Below are 20851 nucleotides of genomic sequence, written 5' to 3' on the forward strand. Positions count from 1 at the left end.
TTAAGAGTTTAAGAGTTTAAGAGTTTTTAAGAGTTTTAGCCAAATGCATTATAATATAGCATAGATAAATTAAGAATAATTAAATCGCCTTTTATCAATTGATGATTATAAAACAAATATTTTGAACATTTGTTAAAACGTTATTACAAAAATATCCTAATACATGGGATTTCCATTGAAATCACTGTATTTCAATTTTGGACTCAAAACACAAGATTGGAATGTAAATGAATTCCACATCCCACCAAATCTAGCAAATTTACATTAGAAAAACAAGTCCAAAAGAACATGTAGCATACTTGAGATGTACAAGTTCAAAATTTTTAAAATCAGATGAATTAGAAAGCATTAGAAAGAAGAAATCAAAAGGGATCAGAAGTATGAATGTTATGGGGATCTAAAAATCTTCTGATTGCTTGTTTGCAGGTCAACAAAATCTTGATTTGGTCGAGTTGCACTTTGCACGTCACATTCATGTTTTTTCCTACGAAGTAGCACTCAAACATGTTCAAGAATTCCCTTTGTATTCAATCCAACGTTCTCACAAACCACATGAATCAATCAACAAGCAAAAAACACAAAAATGGCCAAAATAAACACATCATAGGATCCATCTAATTAGTAAATATTTGAAGGAAAAATTGCAAACTTTTGATGAAATCCAACCACAAGGTGTTCATCAATCATCATTGCCATATTATTCGCAATGAACCAGAAGCCTCTGCCGTGTAACTCAATTGGCAAAAGGATGAGATGACTTTGTCCAAATATAAGATAGATCCTACGTTCATCCCAGACCCTCCGCTGGCCTCTGACTGGGTGAGCCAAAAATGCCACTTCACATTGGTGTCTTTGGAGGGGGAAGGGGAGGCGGAGGTGGGTTCCGAGTGGGGCAGTTGAGATTGCCGGTAATTAACTTTTGCCCAAATGAACCCATAAAAAGATATAGTGACAAATGCAATGAAATGCCAAAAGGTATATGTTGAAGAAGTAGTCAAAACATGCATCCATAGATAATATTAAAAAAAAACAAAACTTCAGCCATTACAGGGGGGTGGAATCAACGTTATCAAAACTAACATGATGTTTGTGTTCCCATAAGGAAGAAACAGTAAAACGCTAAGCATAAGAGACTCAACTTGCAATTTGTAACGGAGACAGCTTCTGATTAGGCAAAACACCATAATAATTGCAGCAAAATGGATTCCCTTGGATCAGTCGCCCTTCCTCCGGAAAGAGCAACCTTCGGTGAGCCTAGCACGGCCACCGGTCGGCTGGCATAACACGGTCTGGCAGTTCCCACATACCACCACCGTTTGAGAGTGGCTAAATACAGTTGTTCTGTTATTACAAACATGTAAAATTAGAGAAATGGAAGAGAAGATGAAATGCAAAACACTGAATGAAAATTTAATTGTATACGAATACTCACATGTTGAAACAACCTTGGCACTTCACGTCCTGCATCGATGGAATTGAACAAAATTAGAGCAAAGTTTCATCAAACTAGGGTTTTGTTAGGCGAAAAACTAAACAGATATTCGTTAATACGTAAAAAATAACATGAAAAATTCAAAACTGTAGAAGACGAAGTGAAGAAACGAGAAGGATACCATGAAGAAAGAGTTTGGAGACTGGACAAGACGCTTGAGCTTATGCTTCCTCTTCTCCAACTCAGCTGGTGGATTAAGCAGATCAACATCGTTTGGCAAAACCTGTAATGGTCAGTAGATCGGTTGTATCATTCAACAAATCATATAAACGTAATCCGCATGAATCAAAAGAAGCAAAATACATATAGAAATTGCATTCAAAGAAGGATTATGAATCAATCATGGTTGATAAGATCATCTAACGAAGAACTCACCATCTTGTTTGGAGATGTAACGACGGATGATGGCGAAAGAAGCAGCTGCACACAGAAAAAAACCCTAAACAAACCCTAGGCAAACTGAATGCATGCCAACCATTTGAGAGAGGGGAGATGTACCAACAGAAACCGACACAGGCCCATTAGAATTAAAGCCCATCCGCCATGCCTTCTCTAAAAAACCGTACCCATTTTTAAGTGGAGATTTTATAAAAAAAAATAATAATAACATTTTTTTATTTTATTTTATTTTATTTTGCATTTCATTGAGTAATATTTTTTTAGCTTTTAACGTGTAGTTTAGTTAACAAATGGATGAGTGACTTTGATTAAATACAAGATAGGTCATGGGTTCAATTAGGGGTGTTTATGGGTTGGGTTGATCGGGTTGAAGACATTTGAACAACTCAATCAAATGCTTGCGGTTTAAAAAATCTTAATACAACCCAACCCAACCCAACTCGTACGGGTTGGTCGGGTTGATATTTTGGTACATTAAAATATTCTTCTTACCTTGAATATGTTATTTCTCTACTCATAATTTCTTTTTCATCATCAACCATTTGATACAACTTATCAATAGTTCTTACGTATATTGCATTCAGTTTATTTTCTCAATTTAATATATGTTCACAGTTATTGAACATATATGAATTAGTTATATAGAGATGTGAATAGATTGAAAATATGTGTATATGAAAAACATACATGATAGTGTAATTGTCTGGTGTATATATTAATAGAAATTCAACAATCATATTAAATCCAATAAATAAAAGAATATCGGGTTCATCGGGTTGGATTGAGTTCAAATAATAGCAACCCAATACCTACGGTTTGACAATTTTACAACTCGATTAGACATCGGGTTGCTTTGAGTTGGGTTATTTCGCGTTGGGTTGGGTTGGGTTGGATTGATCGGGTTGGTCGGGTTTTTGAGCACCCCTAGGTTCAATCTCAAGTACCCCGTTACAAAAAATGTTCCCACATATTGGTATCTTGAGAGGCGGGTTTCGTAAGTCCTATCTCGTCTCCTGTCATGTCCAGTACTACCCTCTTGTCATGTCCATTTCTGTCCAATTATGTCTGCATACCAAAACGCTACCTATGGGATCAGTTGGGTTTAAGACTACCAAGGAGTGAGGTATGGATAGGTAAGGGTTATTACCTAATCCAATTTAAGTAACGGGTAACAAGACGGGTAATTATCCAAATCATATAACTCTTATTAAAAGAACGTGTAATGAAAATGGTAATAGATAGACGAGGAAAAAAATCATTTAAACTACAATAATATCGTTAAACATCAACATATGTGTAGAACATATTATATTTATTTTGTATATAATTTTATTCGAATAAACATTTGTTTTTGTTCTATTTAGTTACCGACTTCGTATTTTTTCTCGTTTGATTGTCACAGTTAATTTAGTTATCTAAGGTTGAATTTTGGTCCAATATATTCTTTGTAAGTTACTATGTGTTGGGGCTTGGAAAATATGGGGAAAAATATCTCATTGCGCGAAAACAGAGGGTTCACAAAGTACTGTTTATTGATGCAGATTAATTAAAATTCAAGATTACAAGTAAATTGGTTGTAAGTACAATTTGTTAAAACTTCATGTTTGAATTCGTGTAACTAATTACAGATAAACATAATATAATACATGATAAACATCTCATTTTAAATATAAAATATTTAAAATCAAATTAGGATAACCATTAAGTTTTAACATAACTTAATTATTATCTTTATAAAAAATTATATTATTAAATCTAAATTAAATTACTTCGTTATCAAACCTAAATCAAATTATAAAAATTACACAAAAAAAATAGAAATTTTAAATAGTTAGTTTGATATGAATATCAATATATTTTTTTCAAATTCTTATGATATCTTTATATTTATATCTTATGCAAACGTAAAAACATTATCGTTTTTTTAAAACCATATAAAATTGTATTATAATAACGAAGAAATAAACGAAACATTTAAGTCGAAATGTATCTCGCTGTACTATGCGATTACATAAAATAAAACATTTTTGTATGAGATTTGGCATTCGTCAATGGTCAATTAAGCAAAAAATTACAGGAAAGTCAACAAATGGACGTGGTTTTGATTGATAGAAAGAGGGTGGGTCCAGTGAATACAATCCAACGGTGGTGAGGCTCGCAAACACGTCACCCAACCCCCTCTGAGATCAAACCTACTACTCTTTTCACTTTCCGGCTCAGCTCCACTCCTTACAGATCCGATTTCCCTTTTCCCGGCAGAAATGTTGCCGCCGGAGCTTCAACCTCGTTCTTATCGTCCCTACATCTCCCCATCCATGAGCGCCCCAAACTTCCCTACCACCTTCAACAATGGCTACTCTCCTGAACGGAACCCTAGCCCTGTTTACGCCAACGGCAGCACCAATACTCGCCGATCTCTCAAAAACTCTCGCTTCGCTCCCTCATCTTTCGTACACAACGCTAGGATCGCTATCGCGCTTGTCCCATGCGCTGCTTTTCTCCTCGACCTCGGTGGAACTCCAGTCGTTGCCGCCCTAACCCTAGGCCTTATGATCGCTTACATTCTCGACTCACTCAACTTCAAGTCTGGTTCCTTTTTCGCCGTTTGGTTTTCTCTCATATCTGCACAGATCACTTTCTTCTTTAGTTCGTCTCTGTTTCTGACCTTCAATTCGATCCCTCTTGGTCTCCTTGCCTGTTTTGTATGCGCCCTGGCTAATTTCTTGATCGGCGTTTGGGCGTCTCTTCAGTTTAAGTGGATTCAAATCGAATATCCAACCATCGTCCTCGCTCTGGAGCGTCTTCTCTTTGCCTGCATCCCCTACATAGCTTCGGTCCTTTTCAGCTGGGCAACTGTGTCTGCAGTTGGTATGGTGAATGCCTCCTACTATCACATGACGTTTAACTGTATTTTCTACTGGCTATACTCCATTCCTCGCGTTTCATCCTTTAAATTGAAGCAAGAAGTGAGTTACCATGGAGGAGAAGTTCCTGATGATAATTTAATCCTTGGCCAGCTCGAGAGCTGCTTACACACGTTGAACCTCTTGTTCTTCCCTCTGATGTTTCACATTGCATCTCACTATTCGATTGTATTTTCATCCGCTTCTACAGTTTGTGACTTGTTCCTTCTTTTTTTCATTCCTTTTTTGTTTCAACTATATGCCTCCACGAGGGGGGCTCTTTGGTGGGTCACCAAGAGTGAACACCAACTGCGGAGTATCCGACTAGTGAATGGTGCTGTTGCTTTGGTCATTGTTGTAATATGCTTGGAGGTCAGGGTTGTTTTCCATTCCTTTGCGCGGTACATTCAGGTTCCCTGGCCTTTGAATTATCTTCTGGTCACGGCGACAATGCTAGGAGGGGCTGCTGGTGCTGGTGCATATGAAATGGGTATGATTGCTGATGCTTCCAGTTCATTGGCTTTCACTGGTTTGGCCGTCTTTGTGAGCGCTGCTGGAGCAATCGTTGTGGGATTCCCCCTGCTGGTATGCCTTTCTCAATCAACTGCTATTTTTCCATCTCAAGGTTATATTTCGGGTGTTGGCATGCCCCTCGTTTTCAACTGCAATTTTTTTATTTTAAAACTCGTGCCTTATCTTATAACTTTTCATTGGTCATTAAGCATGTTTGGAAAGTAAGTTGGGTCGTCTTTTTTACCTAACAATGGGCATTGCTCTAGTATAAGAATTGAGCTGCCAATCCTTTAATTTTCTACCAAATGGCTAGTTAACAAGTGTTATGTTAAGTGGTGATAAAGTGGGTTTAAACGAATTAAGTGGACCAAACGTGAAGAAGAGGCTAAGTGGATTAACATATAGGCAACCCCCCCCCCCCCCCCCCTCTTTTTTTTTTCATAGGTCTGTGATCTTGGACCAAATCCAAGCTAAACCAACAATAACCCAACCAATTACCTTAGATTAGTTTCAACTCTGGATATTTTTCCCCCAATCCTACTCAAACCAGGCTACGTAGGAAACTGTAATACAACAATTTGCTAGCTAAAAGTATTAGCCAGTTCGTGGTTTTCTTCCACAAGCCTGATAGTGAAACAATAGTTATCTAGTTACAAAGATAGTTTGATTTACACGTCATCTTTGATGCAAGGCTGATTTTGGTCCTACTATACTAATGATTGGCATTATCAAAATTTTAACTTTGATAATGTTCAAGTGCTTACTTGCATATGTAATTTTGATAAATTTATCAACACAGAAGTTGACTATAATTTAATTCACATATAATAAACGATATTATAATGGGTGCATTTGGTGTGTGCTCAAGTGCTGGCTTGCAAATCCACTTGAAACATCCAAGAACAATAAGATGAATGGGAACATAGTTTCATCAAAGCTTTTTAGAACACTACTAACGGGAAGCCCAAAAGTTGGCTGATACAAACATGAGGATAGTCTAATCTGTCTATTATTTCTGTTGATATTCTCAATTTTTGGGTGAAAGGACTTGGACATCCAAGGGGGTTGGAAATTGTGTAAAGTAACTTTTAATATTGATGTAACCATTACTAGGCATGGTAGGAACTTGGAAGGTTCCTTTACCCACCGTCCCGTTATTGGGACCTTTTGTTTTATAAGAAAGAAAACCTTATCCTCAACTAGTATTAGCCTATATATTTTACTATTGTAGCAATTCATCAATGGTGTTTGATTTTACTATTTTTATCAATTTATCAAAGGTGAGCGGTAGTGGGAGGCTCATTACTATACTACTTATTAGTTGTTCAGGTTAGGTGTAGATAATGGTGGTATATCATGTGTGCATATTACAAGGAACAAGGGTATGTAGGGTTGGTATCATGTTTTCATAGAACATTAAACCATCCTTTAAGATGGTAACGATGGTTCCCTTTTGAACCTTTGTCTTCCCTTTAGCATAGGCAAATCCAGATTTTTTTAGTGGTATCACAAAATAATTACCGTGATATGAAATAAAAAAATTAATTATAAAATAAAATTTTAGTATAGTTACAAATTACAATACAATCACTAAGAAATGAGCTTCAATTTCAATGATTTATCGAATGGTTTTGTGTTCCCTCATTATTAACCATTTAAACTCAAATCTGAGTTTCGATATGTTATTGTAGCCTCTCAATATAGGGGTAGCACAAAATGAATCACAGGGGTATCACCTTTAAGGGTCGTAATTTTTTTTACACTATGACAGAATAAATTAATGGTGGCCTGTGCCACCACTACCTAACGAGTAAATCTGTTCCATCCCTGCCTTTAGAGACCCTTTTGCTATGGAGCTTGTTTTGGAACATGCATTGACCTTTTCTGTTCACTTGAAAACATCTTAAACCTTTATGAGAATGGTGGATTGCGTCCATTCCCAAACGTTGTAAACTCGAACTTCAACTTTAGCAATTTAAGTTTTTTTTTTTTGGTTTTAATATGTGGTTGGACGAATATTATTTAGATATATCATAATATGAAATGCTCAATGTAGACAATTTTTCTTACTCGTAATTACTCCTCAAAACCACAAAGCTTTATTAACTTATCTATTAGAAGTAGCAATATTATCTCAATTCTAACATACTTCCTACAAGTGTGTCCATTAAAAGTTGCCCGAAAAATGTTATGTGCGATCGCTTCTCATGTTTGCCAAAGGGCAAGGTCTGGATTCGTTGCAAAATTAACATGAAGCTAATCAAGAGTAAGGTGTTTTTTTTTATAAAACTGAATGATAAGTTTGAATGGTTAAAGAGTTCTGAATGGTCAAGACATACCGGTATATATGAATTGTTAAGAGAAAAAAGAACCCGTTATGGTTCATTTAGATTAAGAAATGAACAGTCGTTAAATAAGCAATTAAGCCATTCAGTGGTTAACTGGTCACAAAGAGGCCAACAAACAAGGGCTGTTTTTTAATAGCAGGATGTGTTTAGGTTGGGATGCTGCACTTTCTGCGTACTTATCTTTTCTCATATATGACAATCTGACTGCTGTAGGTACATCGTGATTGAGTTGGTCGTTATATTGTTTGTATACTTGATGCAAAGGTGGTTAAGATGAGGAACTGGCTCCATGGGCCAAGTTCTTCGGGCAGTTCCCTCAAGTGCTTTTTTCTGTGGTGTTCAATAAAAAATTGGTTCCAAGCTTGGTGTGATCTTCTCAAGTACTTTTAGTTTTTGCAACTTGCAAGTCATTACTATTCATGACATTATTTTTTGGTTAGAAATAATTTTCTTGCATCTCTGACAATTGCCAATTCTACCAGCACAACAAAAGGCAATAATGACTATTAAGGAACAACTAATTAGAAGGCTCTCATTTTTTTTATTTACAATCAAAATACTTTGAGATCAATTGGATTCCTTTGGTCCATTTTATTTAAAGTTGAATGAATTAAGGATCGATAGTCAACATGGAATATAGCTGACATGATAAGAGGCATAACCATCCATGAGAAAGATGGTATAAATTAATCCCTTTCTTCTCCATAAGTTTGAAATTTTGTTGGGAGCTAACCTTCATGGTGAACTCATGTGCTTATTGACACTATACTTCGTGACGTGTAGTGGATATAGACATGTTGCGTTTTGGGAAATGATCCGTAACTTTCTATGATGTGCTAGGTCAATGCACAATTTTGGGTATTTTTATTTGAACTTCAAGAGATGTAAGGGGGTGGTAATGAAACAAGTCCCAAAATAGTAGGAGACAATTGTTACAGTTAGGATGTAGGCATTAACATGAAAATTGCAAGAAACTTGATCTTAACTACTAATTGCCTTTCCCCGGTTCCCTCAAAACTTGGCTTGCCAAGTTTATTGAAATAACCGAGGAAAGTCTTTGAGAGGGCTTGACATGTAGCTGCAATAGAGTGAGTATTGCAATTTTTCACATGGTCAAGAAATGGGAATAAGTGAAAGTTGAATGAAATTGAGAGATCAAGGAAAGATAGGATTAGAGGCAGAGTAGGGTACTACAATCAATAAGAGTCTAAAAATTGAGGTATCATCTTTAACGCTGTGTTCTTGAATTTAAGAAGAAAAGAAAAGAAAAGGAAGTGAAGGGAAAGAAAGGAAAGGAAAAGAAAGAATGTTTTTTTATTTGTGTTCTTGAGAGCGAAGAAAAGAAAGGCAAGGGAAGGGAAGGAAAGAAAACAAAGTTTCATGTTTTTTAGCAGGAGAGAAAGGAAGGGAAAGATGTCAATTTTACAAATACACCTTTATTTATTTTACAATGGATTGTAATTGATGCGTAGATATGTAATTTATAAATATTATTAATTGTTTTTTTATTTCTTTCATGTCCTTCATTCGTCCCATATTTGGGAGGAAAATCAGCCTTTTTTTCCTTTCCTTCCTAAAAAAACTCTAGAACGTGAGATTTTTTCTTTCCCCCTCCTTTCCTTCTCTTTCCCTCCCTTTCCTTCGTAAACAAGAAAGAAGGGATAAATTAGATCAGGCAAACCAGTGTGGAAGACGATTATGAATGTTAGTAATGCAATATTTCATGTGGTAGGCTTGAATAAAGTAAACTATCAGGTAGATTTTAGGTAGACCTAGAAGGTGGTGTTTATGTATACTATCATATTAATTGCAAATAGCTACTTGCACAATGGTAGACCTTGCAGAGTTTTAATTTAGAGCTAGGTATTGACCAAAAAGAAGGTAGTCTAAGCATGCTTAATGATGCAAGGATTAAAGTAGGGCCTTTGGATATCAAATTGGGAGATCAATAAAATAAGATATAACATCAGTCCCTATAAATTACAATTAGATATGCGATCAAATTTTAGTTCTTATCTTGATGGAGTGAAATTCAGCATACCTTAAACTACTGAAATAACATGGAAGGGCAATGGTGGAAAGAAGAGAGAGGAAGAGCGAAAAGCAGACTGAGGTCATCATCCAATGTTGTAAAAGAACTGTTTGAAACCAATACCGTTCCATTCTTAAGTTTGTGAAGTTTTTGGATGTTACAGAAACTATAGATTTTCATATCTAACGATATCATATGGCATGACTTAGGTGTTGCATAAGTTGTTAAAAACTTTGCATCCTCTTCAAGTGCAGAGGCTGAAAAAGGGATATGATGCCATGTGTGGTTATTCCCAGTGTGCTTATCAATTTATCATAGAGTGCATGATGAACTCCTACATGTATCAAGTGCATGGTTGAATTTTGCTTACTTTTTTTCAGATTGTCATTGCTAGTCTGCCACAAATAAGTTCAAAATCTTTTAGCATACTTGCTCAAATTAAATGTGTTTAACTTAGATCCAAAGTATGGTTTAACAAGTTAAATATAGCAATTTTACTCGACTATGTATTAAAGGGCAGTATAGGTACTCGTTGGTTGGAGACTGTAAAAGGAGCTAAAGGCTGCTAAGAACTAGAATACTAGACAAAGTTAGCTTGCTGTCTCTAAATGTGCATTAACAAGTATAAAAGGAAATGTCTTTGTATGCTGGTCTTGAAGTCATTGTTTTGCAGTGATGTGGTGATTGTCTTTAAGATTTACATACTCTCAATTTACAAGGTAGTCGGTCAGTTTTTAGGCATGTATAGATCAATTACAAGGTAAAGCTTGTTCCTGCTAATAAAGTGCACCTGATGGAGTAATAGTCCGCAAGGAGCCCACTTTGTAACAGGGTGCTCATACAAAAAAAGAAAAATGGGTCACAACCTTTGGACTGCAACGTCGCCTGCTAAGACAGAATATTTTTTTCGTCATTCTGAGGCCTTGTTTAGCATTTCTTTCTTCCTTCCACTTCAAATAAATGATGTAAGGCTAGAGGAGTGGGAAGCGTCTAATCAGCTAGCGTATGATGTGTTGAGTATGGGATCCTATGTATGCAATGTAGGGTTGAATGATACATCTATTTCAGTGGTTTCCGAAATATTTGGTGATTGTTAAGCATTAGTAAGTACACTTCTTGTATATGCTCGCTAAAAATATTCATGATATCCCATAGGACACATGCCATGTCTTACACACTTTTTACTACCAATTAAATATTCCTTTACATCTATGTCTACATTGTGTCAATATTTGGGGGTGGGGATTGAGATTGTTGGTTTCTGAAGGAAAACGAATCAGTTCTTTCAAAGTTCCATTCATACCACCACTCTTTCATGTCGTTTTCCTTCATTTCCTCTCAAACCCATCTCTCTCTCTCTCTCTCTCTCTCTCTTTGGTGTTGATATGATAATAGTGACAAGACAAGGAGATAAGAGAAATGTATGTACTTTGCTGGGATTAAGGAAGATGTAAATGTAAAGTGTGTTAGGGTGTGGCCTTTGTGGAAACTGTACCCTCTGTAAGGTTGTGTTGGGTGTTTACTTTACCCAAAGTTGGGGAAAATGGACGTTCCATCGATGTATGCTACTGTTGATTTGGGTTTTGACTTTGTAGGAATCCTCAGATTCATTCATCTCATCACAAGTCTATTATCTCAATGTTGTTGGGCTAGTCGGAAAATGACACCGAATTTTGATGCTACAACATATTTCTAACAGTCACTCTTGTAGAAAAAAATGTGTTGGTTATGATATTTTATTACTCGGTTGCAGTTCCTTACCCTCCCTTCAATAGCTAGATTCTATCAATATTATTGATATATACTTGGAAGAAGGGGGGCTTTTACCACTTGCTGAATCCTATAATTGGTGCTTCATGGGTGCAGTTGTTCAGGGGCACAGCAGGGTTCGCATGAGTCACTATTTTGACCCATATTGCTGGCTACAAAAATGGGGATATGAGAGGGGCAATTTTGGTCTTTTTTTCAGAAGAGCTGGGAGAGATCAAAATTACAAAGTCACACCATCAGGAGTTAGGGGTACAACTAAAAATACAACTTGCGTTTTGTGCCTGAGAAAAGAGGCCAGGCGATACAAAAGATTCTCTTCCCAAGAACATATGCATGCTTAATATTTAATATGATGTCTGTATGTTTTGTGCTGTATATAATGTGTGCTACTCTCTTTGAACACATTGCTATCTGTATTTTTTTTTAATTTATATTACCTTCAGCCTGAAACCGAGTTCACTTTTGATCTATAAGTATGTGATGTATTAGCTTTAAAGAGCTTATTTCTTATATTTGCTTGCTTTTAGACTACATGTAGTATGTATATGAACGCACCTGATGTCTCCCTATTCTTAAGAACTCATTAAATCACAGTGTCCATGTATCACGCACCTGTGACCTTGCAATCGACACACATATATATGTGTGCGCGTGTGTGTTGACTTCATACACACCTTAAATCCTGTTAGATGTAGTTCATCAACAAGCCTCATATCCCAAAATAGTTGGGCAGGCTAAAATGAAACTCAACTTTGATAATACAAAAGAAGTCTGGTAGTTGTTGGTATGAAAAAATTGTTATTGATTTTTCATTACACTGTTGCAGTTCCTTCCACTCCCTTCAGTAGCTGGATTCTACTTGGCTCGTTTTTTCACAAAGAAGAGCCTCACATCATATTTTGCCTTTGTGGTGCTTGGGAGCTTGATGGTCACATGGTTTGTACTGCATAATTTCTGGGATCTCAATATTTGGCTGGCAGGCATGTCTTTGAAATCCTTCTGTAAGCTTATAGTTGCTGATGTCATATTGGCCATGGTTGTTCCTGGGTTGGCTCTTCTTCCTCAAAAGCTTCATTACTTAACAGAGGTTGGTTTGATTGGTCATGCATTGCTGCTGTGCTACATCGAGAATCGTTTTTATACTTTCTCTGGCATATATTACTATAGTTTCGATGATGAGGTAATGTATCCAAGTTATATGGTGGTTCTAACAACTTTTGTGGGATTGGCCCTTGTGAGAAGACTTTCTGTGGATCACCGCATTGGACCAAAAGCAGTTTGGGTACTAACTTGCTTGTATTCATCAAAGCTGGCAATGTTGTTTATGACATCAAAGGCAGCTCTATGGGCTTCTGCCGTTCTTTTATTGGCTGTATCTCCTCCATTGCTTCTATACAAGTATTGGCCTGACCTTTCGTTGCTCATGACTCGATTCTCAATTATTTTAGACATTTGATTTACAAGTTTAACTTGTTTTGTTTGCAGAGATCGATCAAGAACAGCCTCGAAGATGAAGCCTTGGCAAGGTTATGCACATGCTGCAGTTTTTGCTTTGTCAGTCTGGTTTTGTCGTGAAACAATTTTTGAAGCTTTGCAATGGTGGAACGGTAGATCTCCATCAGGCGGTTTACTTTTGGGATTCTGTATCCTCTTGACAGGATTGGCTTGTGTACCAATTGTTGCCCTTCACTTTTCTCATGTCATGGTAAAGAATATCTCCTTCCGATCTTGGTTACGCTTTCGTGTACCTGCTTCCCTTTGTATGATTTTTGGTTGCTTATTTCCAACTCCTTTTTCAAATTTAGCACCGCCTTTATTGTTTCAAATGTTTTTCTTATGTTCTTTTTCCGCAATTTAATCTGTATCTCTTTTTTTCCACACTCTGCACTAGCCGGGGATCTTCATGGAAACAACCACTCTACGGTCTGGGTGGAGGTTAGGTCCGAGTACATCTCACCCTCCCCAGATCCCACCTTCAGGTGGGATATACTGTGTTCGTTTGGTTTTATGTTTTCTCCGTCTAGGGTAGGAACACGGACCATGGATCGGGATTTCTGTACTTTTACTTCGTAGACCTATCCTGTTTTGCAGTGATATGATCCCTAGCACAAGAGACATACAGTTCATTGAACTATATCTTCTTTCTAATCACCTCTTGTTTAGAAGCAATCAACTTACATTCGTTTTGCATATGCTGATTAAATTGGCAAGCTTTTTCAAATGTAGCATCCCAGATGAAAATTACACATTCTTTACAGAAAATCTATATCTGTTCTATTTTTTTTTAATGGTCTTGTCTTCTTTGCTGACCTAACTGGTTTCCTACTTTTCTGTATGCAGTCTGCCAAAAGAAGCTTAGTACTCGTTATAGCAACTGGTCTTCTTTTTATAATCATGCAGCCGCCACTCCCATCATCTTGGACATACCATTCCGAGTTGATTAAAGCTGCTCGTCAATCATCTGATGACATCTCAATTTATGGCTTTATCACATCAAAGCCTACTTGGCCATCATGGCTGCTGATCTCCGCAATTCTACTCTCACTTGCTGCAGTGACCTCCATCATCCCGATCAAGTACATAGTCGAGCTAAGGATGATTTTCTCCATTGCCATGGGAATCGCTCTTGGTGTTTATATATCTGCCGAATACTTCCTTCAGGCAACAGTTTTACATATCCTTATAGTCGTGACGATGGTTTGCACCTCTGTATTTGTGGTATTCACACATCTCCCCTCTGCCTCAAGCACAAAACTCCTACCTTGGGTGTTTGCTTTGCTTGTGGCTCTATTTCCGGTGACATATCTGTTGGAGGGTCAGGTGCGGATCAAAACCATCCTTGCAGAAAGTGGAGTCGGGGATGTGGGTGAGGAAGACAGTAAGCTGACCGCATTGTTGGCAGTCGAGGGGGCAAGAACTTCTCTACTTGGCTTGTATGCAGCCATTTTTATGCTTATAGCACTCGAGATTAAGTTCGAGCTGGCCTCACTCATGCGCGAAAAGGCCACCGAGAGGGGTGGTCTTCGACATAGTCAATCCGGTCAAAGCAGCAACTCGCTTGCTACTTTCCCTCCTAAGATGAGGTTCATGCAGCAACGCCGAGTGTCTACCGTGCCGGCGTTTACAATCAAACGGATAGCTGCAGAGGGGGCATGGATGCCAGCCGTAGGAAATGTTGCAACCATCATGTGTTTTGCCATATGCCTCATACTGAACGTAAATCTTACAGGCGGGTCCAACCGTGCAATATTCTTCTTGGCGCCAATACTTTTGCTGCTTAACCAGGATTCAGATTTTGTCGCTGGATTTGGGGATAAGCAGCGGTATTTCCCGGTGACAGTAGTGATATCAGGTTATCTGGTATTGACTTCGGTTTACAGCATATGGGAAGAGATATGGCAAGGTAACGTGGGTTGGGGGATGCAAATCGGAGGTCCCGATTGGTTTTTTGCGGTAAAAAATTTGGCGCTTTTGATTCTAACGTTCCCGAGCCACATCATGTTTAACCAATTTGTGTGGAGTTACACGAAGAGGAACGACTCGATGCCGTTGCTTACGATACCGCTTAATATGCCATCATGCATAATAACAGATGTGGTGAAGATCAGGATATTGGGGCTGTTAGGAATTATATATTCCTTGACCCAATATCTAATATCCAGACAACAATATATGTCAGGATTGAAGTACATCTAGGAGGTTTACCTACACAGAAAGAGAAAAATTTAGAGGAACATTTGTACAATTATGTTTTTGGTCATTTCGGATTCACCCAAGTAAACCTATGGCTTCTCTTTTTCTGCTAAATGTTAAATTGTGCTAGACCTAGTGGTTTGTAGATTGGGGTGGATAGAACCATAAATATGGACTCTTTCGTGAATTATTCATAATGAATAGCTTTAAAGTTCAAGAACATTGTGAATAATTAGTAAATACTTATTGAAGGTGCCCTAATAACCCTATTACATAAAACATCCTTTATGCTGTTTTAGGACTAATGGGCAAAACCGTCTTTTTACGTTGATCACCATCCAAGTTTGGAACCACAAGGTTACGGAGAGATTCTAATTTCAACTTAGGTTTGGTTTGGTTTGACGAGAGATTTGGATTTCGAATTGGTCCTAATTTTATGTTTGGTTTGTTGGATTATTTGGATTTGAAATCTTAAGATTTAATTGAAATTCTATAAATATAGGATTTTAAAATTCCTAGGGGGTGTTCGGAATTTCATGATATTTTATATAATTGTATGAAATAAGGTTCTAAAAAATGTTACAAACATTTGTTTTGTAATAATCGATTAATAAAAATGTAATTTAATTATTTTTATAATTATTTGTAGTTTTTTTAATATAAATAATAGAATCCAATTTCGTTCCAAATTCTACAAACCAAACACACCAATGATTTCAAATCCATTCTAATCTAAATCCCTCCAAATCGAAATCTCTCCATAAAATACAAATCTTTCAAAAGCAATTTTGCAAACCAAAATGACTCTTAGGGGGTGTTTGGTTCGCATAATGGAATTTGATAGAATTGGAATTCATAAAAGGAATTTGACTTTGAAGGAATTAGAATGTAATTTGATGGAATTTGACCATGCGTTTGGTTGGTAGGAATTGGAATGAAATCTCTCAACAAAATTGGAACAATCATCTTTGTATGGACTATCCCATCCATCTCCCCGCCCACACCATACCAGCCACCATGTCACTAATGTCGTCGTCACAACTATCACCCGCCCTGCCCCCACCACTTTTGCCCTACCCTACTCCATAGGCGGGGATTGTTGCGGGCAGGTAGGGGTGGGCGAGACAGTGGGGGTGAAGCCAGAGTGGGGCAATAGGTGACAGTGTGATAGTTGTGATGACTACAGTGGTAGGATGGTAGTTAGTGATGGGTTAGAATAGGGTAAGGTAGGGTGGGGGCAAGGTAGGACGGTGGGGTGGGTAGGGGTAGGTGGCGGGGTGGTAGCTATGATGACAACAGTAATGGCATAATGGTTAGGGTGGGTGGCAGCGACATTAGTGGTGGGGGTTAAGTGTGGGGGCATCATGAACAATAGTAGCATGATCGTGGTGGGTGGTGATGGAATTCAATTCCTTCCATTATGCCAAGGAATGATGAATTCATTAACTTGTGGAATTCAATGAAATTTGAAGGATTCCATCCATTTCAAGAAATGAACCAAACAAAAGAATTGAAATTTGGTCAAAAGAATTTGTCATTCCAATTCCATCAAATTCCGTGAACCAAACAACCCCTTAAAGGTTGTTTATCAGACATCTTTCGCCTCTTTTCAAGTAACTAAACACTGAATCGGTCGTTTATCCAAAGTTTACTTGCAAGAGTGATCATTCTCACTTACCTTATCGGACAACATTCTTGACCATTAAAACAAATTGTATGTAAGTGTTTCTTATTTGATATGCATTAACCGATTAACAGTTTTCTTACTAGATAAGAATAACATCCTTGACCATTAAAATAGATTGTTATGCCCTTTTACAGATTATCAGTCCTTGCAAAACATTAAAAACTCAACTCAACTCAAGTCAACTCGTTCACGGTTGGTTAGGGTTAGGGCTTAGCCAGGACCAACTTTTGGAATGTCATAGTGTTCACTCATGTTCGCAAGATACTGATTGAACTCCGAAATCCGATCACGATGAGACTTGTTCGATGTCTTTGCCATCTTCTGCATGTCTATTTTCTGCCTCTGTTCCATGTAACGTCTCTCTGCTGGAGTCAGATGATCCATATAACAACCACCTTTCGATTTGTTCCCATCCTTTCGATCTTCCTCAATCGTTCCACCAACATCCACAGATTACAATGATGAGATCAGAAATTGCAACAGATCCAGTGAATCTTTAATCAAGAAGTACGATGGATTACATAACCTTCAGAGATCTCATTCTCGAGTGTTTGAGTTATTTGATCAGATATATCTATGATCATCATCTTCTTCTTCTTCTTCTTCTTTTTGATTCCACCAGGTTTCACATCAAGGGCTTTACCCTTTAATTTCAGCTTTCCTGCAACAACGTTCTCGTATACCGACATTTCCACTGCAATTGGATAATGGAAGAAGGTCAGTAATGGCTGTTCATAACCACAAGCAACGATTTTTTGTTTTCTATATTAGAACAAAAACCCTAAATTTCATAAAAAGAGATTCGACATTGGTTTGGTGATATGGGAATTGGAGGAAAAATACCATAATGAGAGAAATCAAATGGGGGAGAAGGAATCGGTGAAGAAGATACCGATGAATTGCCTTCACGGAAGCCGAAATCGTTACTAGAATGCGGAAGTTGTCGGAGAAACACCGCCGGCGAAACTGCGAGGAGGGCAAATCTCGATTGTTCTATGCAAAACAGAGAGACACACGGCAATATGGGAAAAGGGGTGGGGAAGGGGCAATAGTGGGTTTTAAAAAGAATATGAAGGGCAAAGTCGTCTTTTTAATTGTTTTCCACCAACAAAAGTCCGTCTGTATCTCCCAACTAGAACAGTAATAAGTTGGTTGATTGTGGGGAACATCATATATTTCTCTCTTCTCCTCTCGAAACTTCCCTCAGTAAACATTTATATATACATATCTTGATAAATCTTGTTAATTTTCTTTAAATTTGCAGATTCTTTGGAAGGCTATCGCCATTGATTGCTACTGGGCTGATGATCCACGGGTAATTTTAGAAATGAGGAACCCTAGCTTTCTTCTTCTTGATTTTGATCATGGTTGTTAGCTGTGTGGTCAATTTTGAATCTTTTTCTATCCATCTCTCTCTGTTGCTGTTAGCATTCCTTCCATGGATCATTGACATATATCCGATGGGCAAGTCGAATCAAAGATACCCTTTTGATGTTTCTTACAGAAGATAATAATTACAAGTTTACAACTTCAAGATATGATGCCAAGATTATATGGATAAACTTGTTACAGTTGCCTAAATTCAATCAAGATCAGTACTTGGTATTGTTGTTTTATGTTTTTTGTTCAATTGTAGGTTCAAGCTAGCTGATTGGATAAGAAGGGTCATAAAGTGCATAGTTCATCCTTGAGTTGCTGGGGTCTTATTGTGATCCATAATCACAGAAATGAATTCTATTTGCTGCTGTCAGTGTGGTGATGAATTTGAAGAGTTTCCCACCAATACCATATACAGACACTGCCTCTGCTTAAGATTCTTTTTCCATCAATTATTCACTGGGGTAAGCTTAATATACTTCACAGCTCGATTCTTCTCTCTAATCTCCTTCGACTTAATTGTGTTGGCCTTCTGAATGATTATTCTCTATACATACACGATCGATGATTATGATGATGATGATGATGGTGGTGGTATAATTTTCTCATATTCATAACTTATAATTACCCATATTCCTGATCTTTGCAAATTCTTGAAATTGGTATCTATCCATAGAGTGGAGGGTGGAGATCTTTTAGGGCCTGTTTGGTTCGAGGGATTTGGAGAAATTTGGAATTGAATTCTGTTCCAATCCCACACATTTTGGTTTAAAGGAATTCCGGATATCAATGAAATCTTACAAACATTGGGTTTAGAAATCCCCGGAGGATAGTTGGTATTTCATGGGATTTCATAGGATTTATTTGTAGAAATGTTCTAAAATATGTTAATACATTCTTTTAGTAATAATCAAGTAATAAAAGATAATCATTTACTGTTCTGTTGATTGAGTTGGGTGAGTGATTCTTGTCTGCACAACTCAAGAAACTGCTTATCTGAAATTTCTATTCTTAATGATTCTTGATGTGGCAATGGTACAAAATGCAGTATGGTGCGTTGTTTCAGAGGATCGAAGGCCTACCTGTATCATCACCTATCCAAGGAACTTCTTCATCTTCGGGTGTTGGCTTTGCACTTCCAACTTCTTTGAACGATGAAAACCACCCAGCCGCGAGAACCCTGCCTTATGATAGTGAGCATAGATTCACTCGTTTGCAACGTGGTCTGGTGTCTAGACGAGAGAAATCAATGACTCACTTCCAAGAGGATTCACAAGCATTGAGAAGGAGTACGAGTAGTTCTGGTATGGAATTTTTGGATTTTGCAAAGAGAAGATCAGGTATTGATTCTACGGAAGATTCTAAATGTGGTCAGCCAGAGTCCTTAGAAAAGTCCTTATCGGTGAAAGCCCCAGAAGGGCTGCTCTATGAGCAGTCTTCAGATAATGAAGACGTCTGCCCTACATGTCTCGAAGGTAAATTAAATACTTTTGGGTGCGTTTTGTTTGCTGGACTGAACAGGACAAGATAAAAGAAAAACTTGGTATCCCACTACAGGATAGGGACCAAGGGTCTGTTAACAGTTTAATGAGCTTAATGGACTCAGCTTATTTGGTCAATTATACATGACTGCTTGGTAGTGGCTTAATGATATAGAAAGTGGCTTGTTCAGTGAGCTTCTGGGGGGCAGGGGAATTTATTGCAGAAAGCCAAGTTTTTTCCGACCTATCCTTCCCAATTAAAAAACATGCTCATTCCCCCTATGAAAAAAACCCTTCTCAATCTATACAGATAAATTAATTTATACAAACAACTTTATCCATACAGGACTTTATTGAAAAACCAACCAAACAGCCCCTGAGTAGGACAAAAGGTTGTTATTATATACACCCCTGTTTACGTGAGAATCAGGTCAAATCATGCATTGAAAATGTAAAAGATGAGTTCTGATGTTGATGTATGTGAGGGGGAAGTTGATAAGGGTGCATTTAGCCTACCTGGGACAAAAATGCATCTTTTTTGCCCCACCAAAATCGGTGGAGCAAATATGAGATAGATGAGACAAAATTGGTAAATTACTAAATTACCCATACCAAATCAAAACCCCAAAACCTTCTACAATTCAATCCTGTCTGCAAACCAAACGTACTTTGATAGAATATACTTTCATACCAGTCTACATGACTTCATGGCCTTGTTGTATTCACAAAGTCAACGAACATGCAGAATATACTTTGGAGAATCCTAAAATCGTGACACAGTGCGCTCATCATTTTCACCTTGGTTGTATATATGAATGGATGGAAAGAAGCGACACTTGTCCGATGTGTGGCAAGGTACTACTTGTAAACATACGTACATAATTGCTTTGTTCATTTTCGAGTGTCTTGTTAATGAAGCTCATTTGGCTTATATTTTCAGGTGATGGAGTTTTGTGAAAGCCCATAGGTATTCATGGAATTCGGCTATAAAGTATAAGAGGTTACAGTTAGAGCATCAAAAGCTGTCAATAATGCGAATTCAGTTTACTAAAACTAATAGAACCAGGCTTGTCTAATCTTATATTTTCAAATCACCTGTTATTATTATATACTGATTAATACAATGTTTGTAGGAATATATATATATATATATATA

At 37.5% G+C, this 20851-nt stretch overlaps 4 protein-coding genes across 5 annotated transcripts; 2 read left to right on the plus strand and 2 right to left on the minus strand.

Annotated features, from left to right (window-relative positions):
* Positions 1 to 986: 986 nt before the first annotated feature.
* LOC112527668 (40S ribosomal protein S27-2) lies at positions 987 to 2000 on the minus strand. Its single transcript, XM_025138434.1, has 4 exons — positions 1868 to 2000; positions 1614 to 1715; positions 1433 to 1461; positions 987 to 1341 (listed from the first exon to the last, which is right to left on the minus strand). The coding sequence occupies exons 1-4, from the start codon at positions 1868 to 1870 to the stop codon at positions 1215 to 1217; spliced, it is 261 nt and encodes an 86-aa protein (XP_024994202.1). The 5' UTR covers positions 1871 to 2000; the 3' UTR covers positions 987 to 1214.
* A 2094-nt stretch (positions 2001 to 4094) lies between these two features.
* On the plus strand, positions 4095 to 15371 carry LOC112527848. The gene is made up of 4 exons (XM_025138678.1): positions 4095 to 5379; positions 12284 to 12855; positions 12943 to 13162; positions 13798 to 15371. Exons 1-4 carry the CDS (start codon positions 4153 to 4155, stop codon positions 15151 to 15153), a joined length of 3375 nt encoding a protein of 1124 aa, XP_024994446.1. The 5' UTR covers positions 4095 to 4152; the 3' UTR covers positions 15154 to 15371.
* A 1493-nt stretch (positions 15372 to 16864) lies between these two features.
* LOC112528278 (protein FAM32A-like) lies at positions 16865 to 17846 on the minus strand. 2 transcript variants are annotated; one of them, XM_025139272.1, is made up of 3 exons: positions 17730 to 17846; positions 17364 to 17531; positions 16865 to 17277 (listed from the first exon to the last, which is right to left on the minus strand). In XM_025139272.1, exons 2-3 carry the CDS (start codon positions 17524 to 17526, stop codon positions 17048 to 17050), a joined length of 393 nt encoding a protein of 130 aa, XP_024995040.1. In that variant the 5' UTR covers positions 17527 to 17531; positions 17730 to 17846; the 3' UTR covers positions 16865 to 17047. The 2 variants fall into 2 exon arrangements, with proteins under 2 accessions (XP_024995040.1, XP_024995041.1); XM_025139273.1 differs by having other exon boundaries at positions 17681 to 17846.
* A 131-nt stretch (positions 17847 to 17977) lies between these two features.
* On the plus strand, positions 17978 to 20803 carry LOC112527673 (E3 ubiquitin-protein ligase At3g02290-like). The gene is made up of 5 exons (XM_025138439.1): positions 17978 to 18152; positions 18474 to 18678; positions 19263 to 19689; positions 20441 to 20550; positions 20636 to 20803. The coding sequence occupies exons 2-5, from the start codon at positions 18565 to 18567 to the stop codon at positions 20660 to 20662; spliced, it is 678 nt and encodes a 225-aa protein (XP_024994207.1). The 5' UTR covers positions 17978 to 18152; positions 18474 to 18564; the 3' UTR covers positions 20663 to 20803.
* Positions 20804 to 20851: the final 48 nt, after the last annotated feature.

The sequence above is a fragment of the Cynara cardunculus genome (genome assembly GCF_001531365.2).
Source record: "Cynara cardunculus var. scolymus isolate 2C chromosome LG 15, CcrdV1, whole genome shotgun sequence".
In the NCBI taxonomy this organism is placed as follows: Eukaryota; Viridiplantae; Streptophyta; class Magnoliopsida; order Asterales; family Asteraceae; genus Cynara; species Cynara cardunculus.

Coding starts and splice junctions, on each gene's coding strand:
- LOC112527668 (XM_025138434.1), bottom strand. Junction 1,462..1,613: donor CTCCAAACTCTTTCTTCATG/GTATCCTTCTCG, acceptor CCATCGATGCAG/GACGTGAAGTGCCAAGGTTG. Junction 1,342..1,432: donor TGCCAAGGTTGTTTCAACAT/GTGAGTATTCGT, acceptor TTGTAATAACAG/AACAACTGTATTTAGCCACT.
- LOC112527848 (XM_025138678.1), top strand. CDS start 4,153: ATGTTGCCGCCGGAGCTTCAACCTCGTTCTTATCGTCCCTACATCTCC. Junction 12,856..12,942: donor CCTCCATTGCTTCTATACAA/GTATTGGCCTGA, acceptor TTTTGTTTGCAG/AGATCGATCAAGAACAGCCT. Junction 13,163..13,797: donor TTCACTTTTCTCATGTCATG/GTAAAGAATATC, acceptor TTCTGTATGCAG/TCTGCCAAAAGAAGCTTAGT.
- LOC112528278 (XM_025139272.1), bottom strand. CDS start 17,526: ATGTCGGTATACGAGAACGTTGTTGCAGGAAAGCTGAAATTAAAGGGT. Junction 17,278..17,363: donor CGAGAATGAGATCTCTGAAG/GTTATGTAATCC, acceptor CTGTGGATGTTG/GTGGAACGATTGAGGAAGAT.
- LOC112527673 (XM_025138439.1), top strand. CDS start 18,565: ATGAATTCTATTTGCTGCTGTCAGTGTGGTGATGAATTTGAAGAGTTT. Junction 18,679..19,262: donor TCCATCAATTATTCACTGGG/GTAAGCTTAATA, acceptor TACAAAATGCAG/TATGGTGCGTTGTTTCAGAG. Junction 20,551..20,635: donor CTTGTCCGATGTGTGGCAAG/GTACTACTTGTA, acceptor TTATATTTTCAG/GTGATGGAGTTTTGTGAAAG.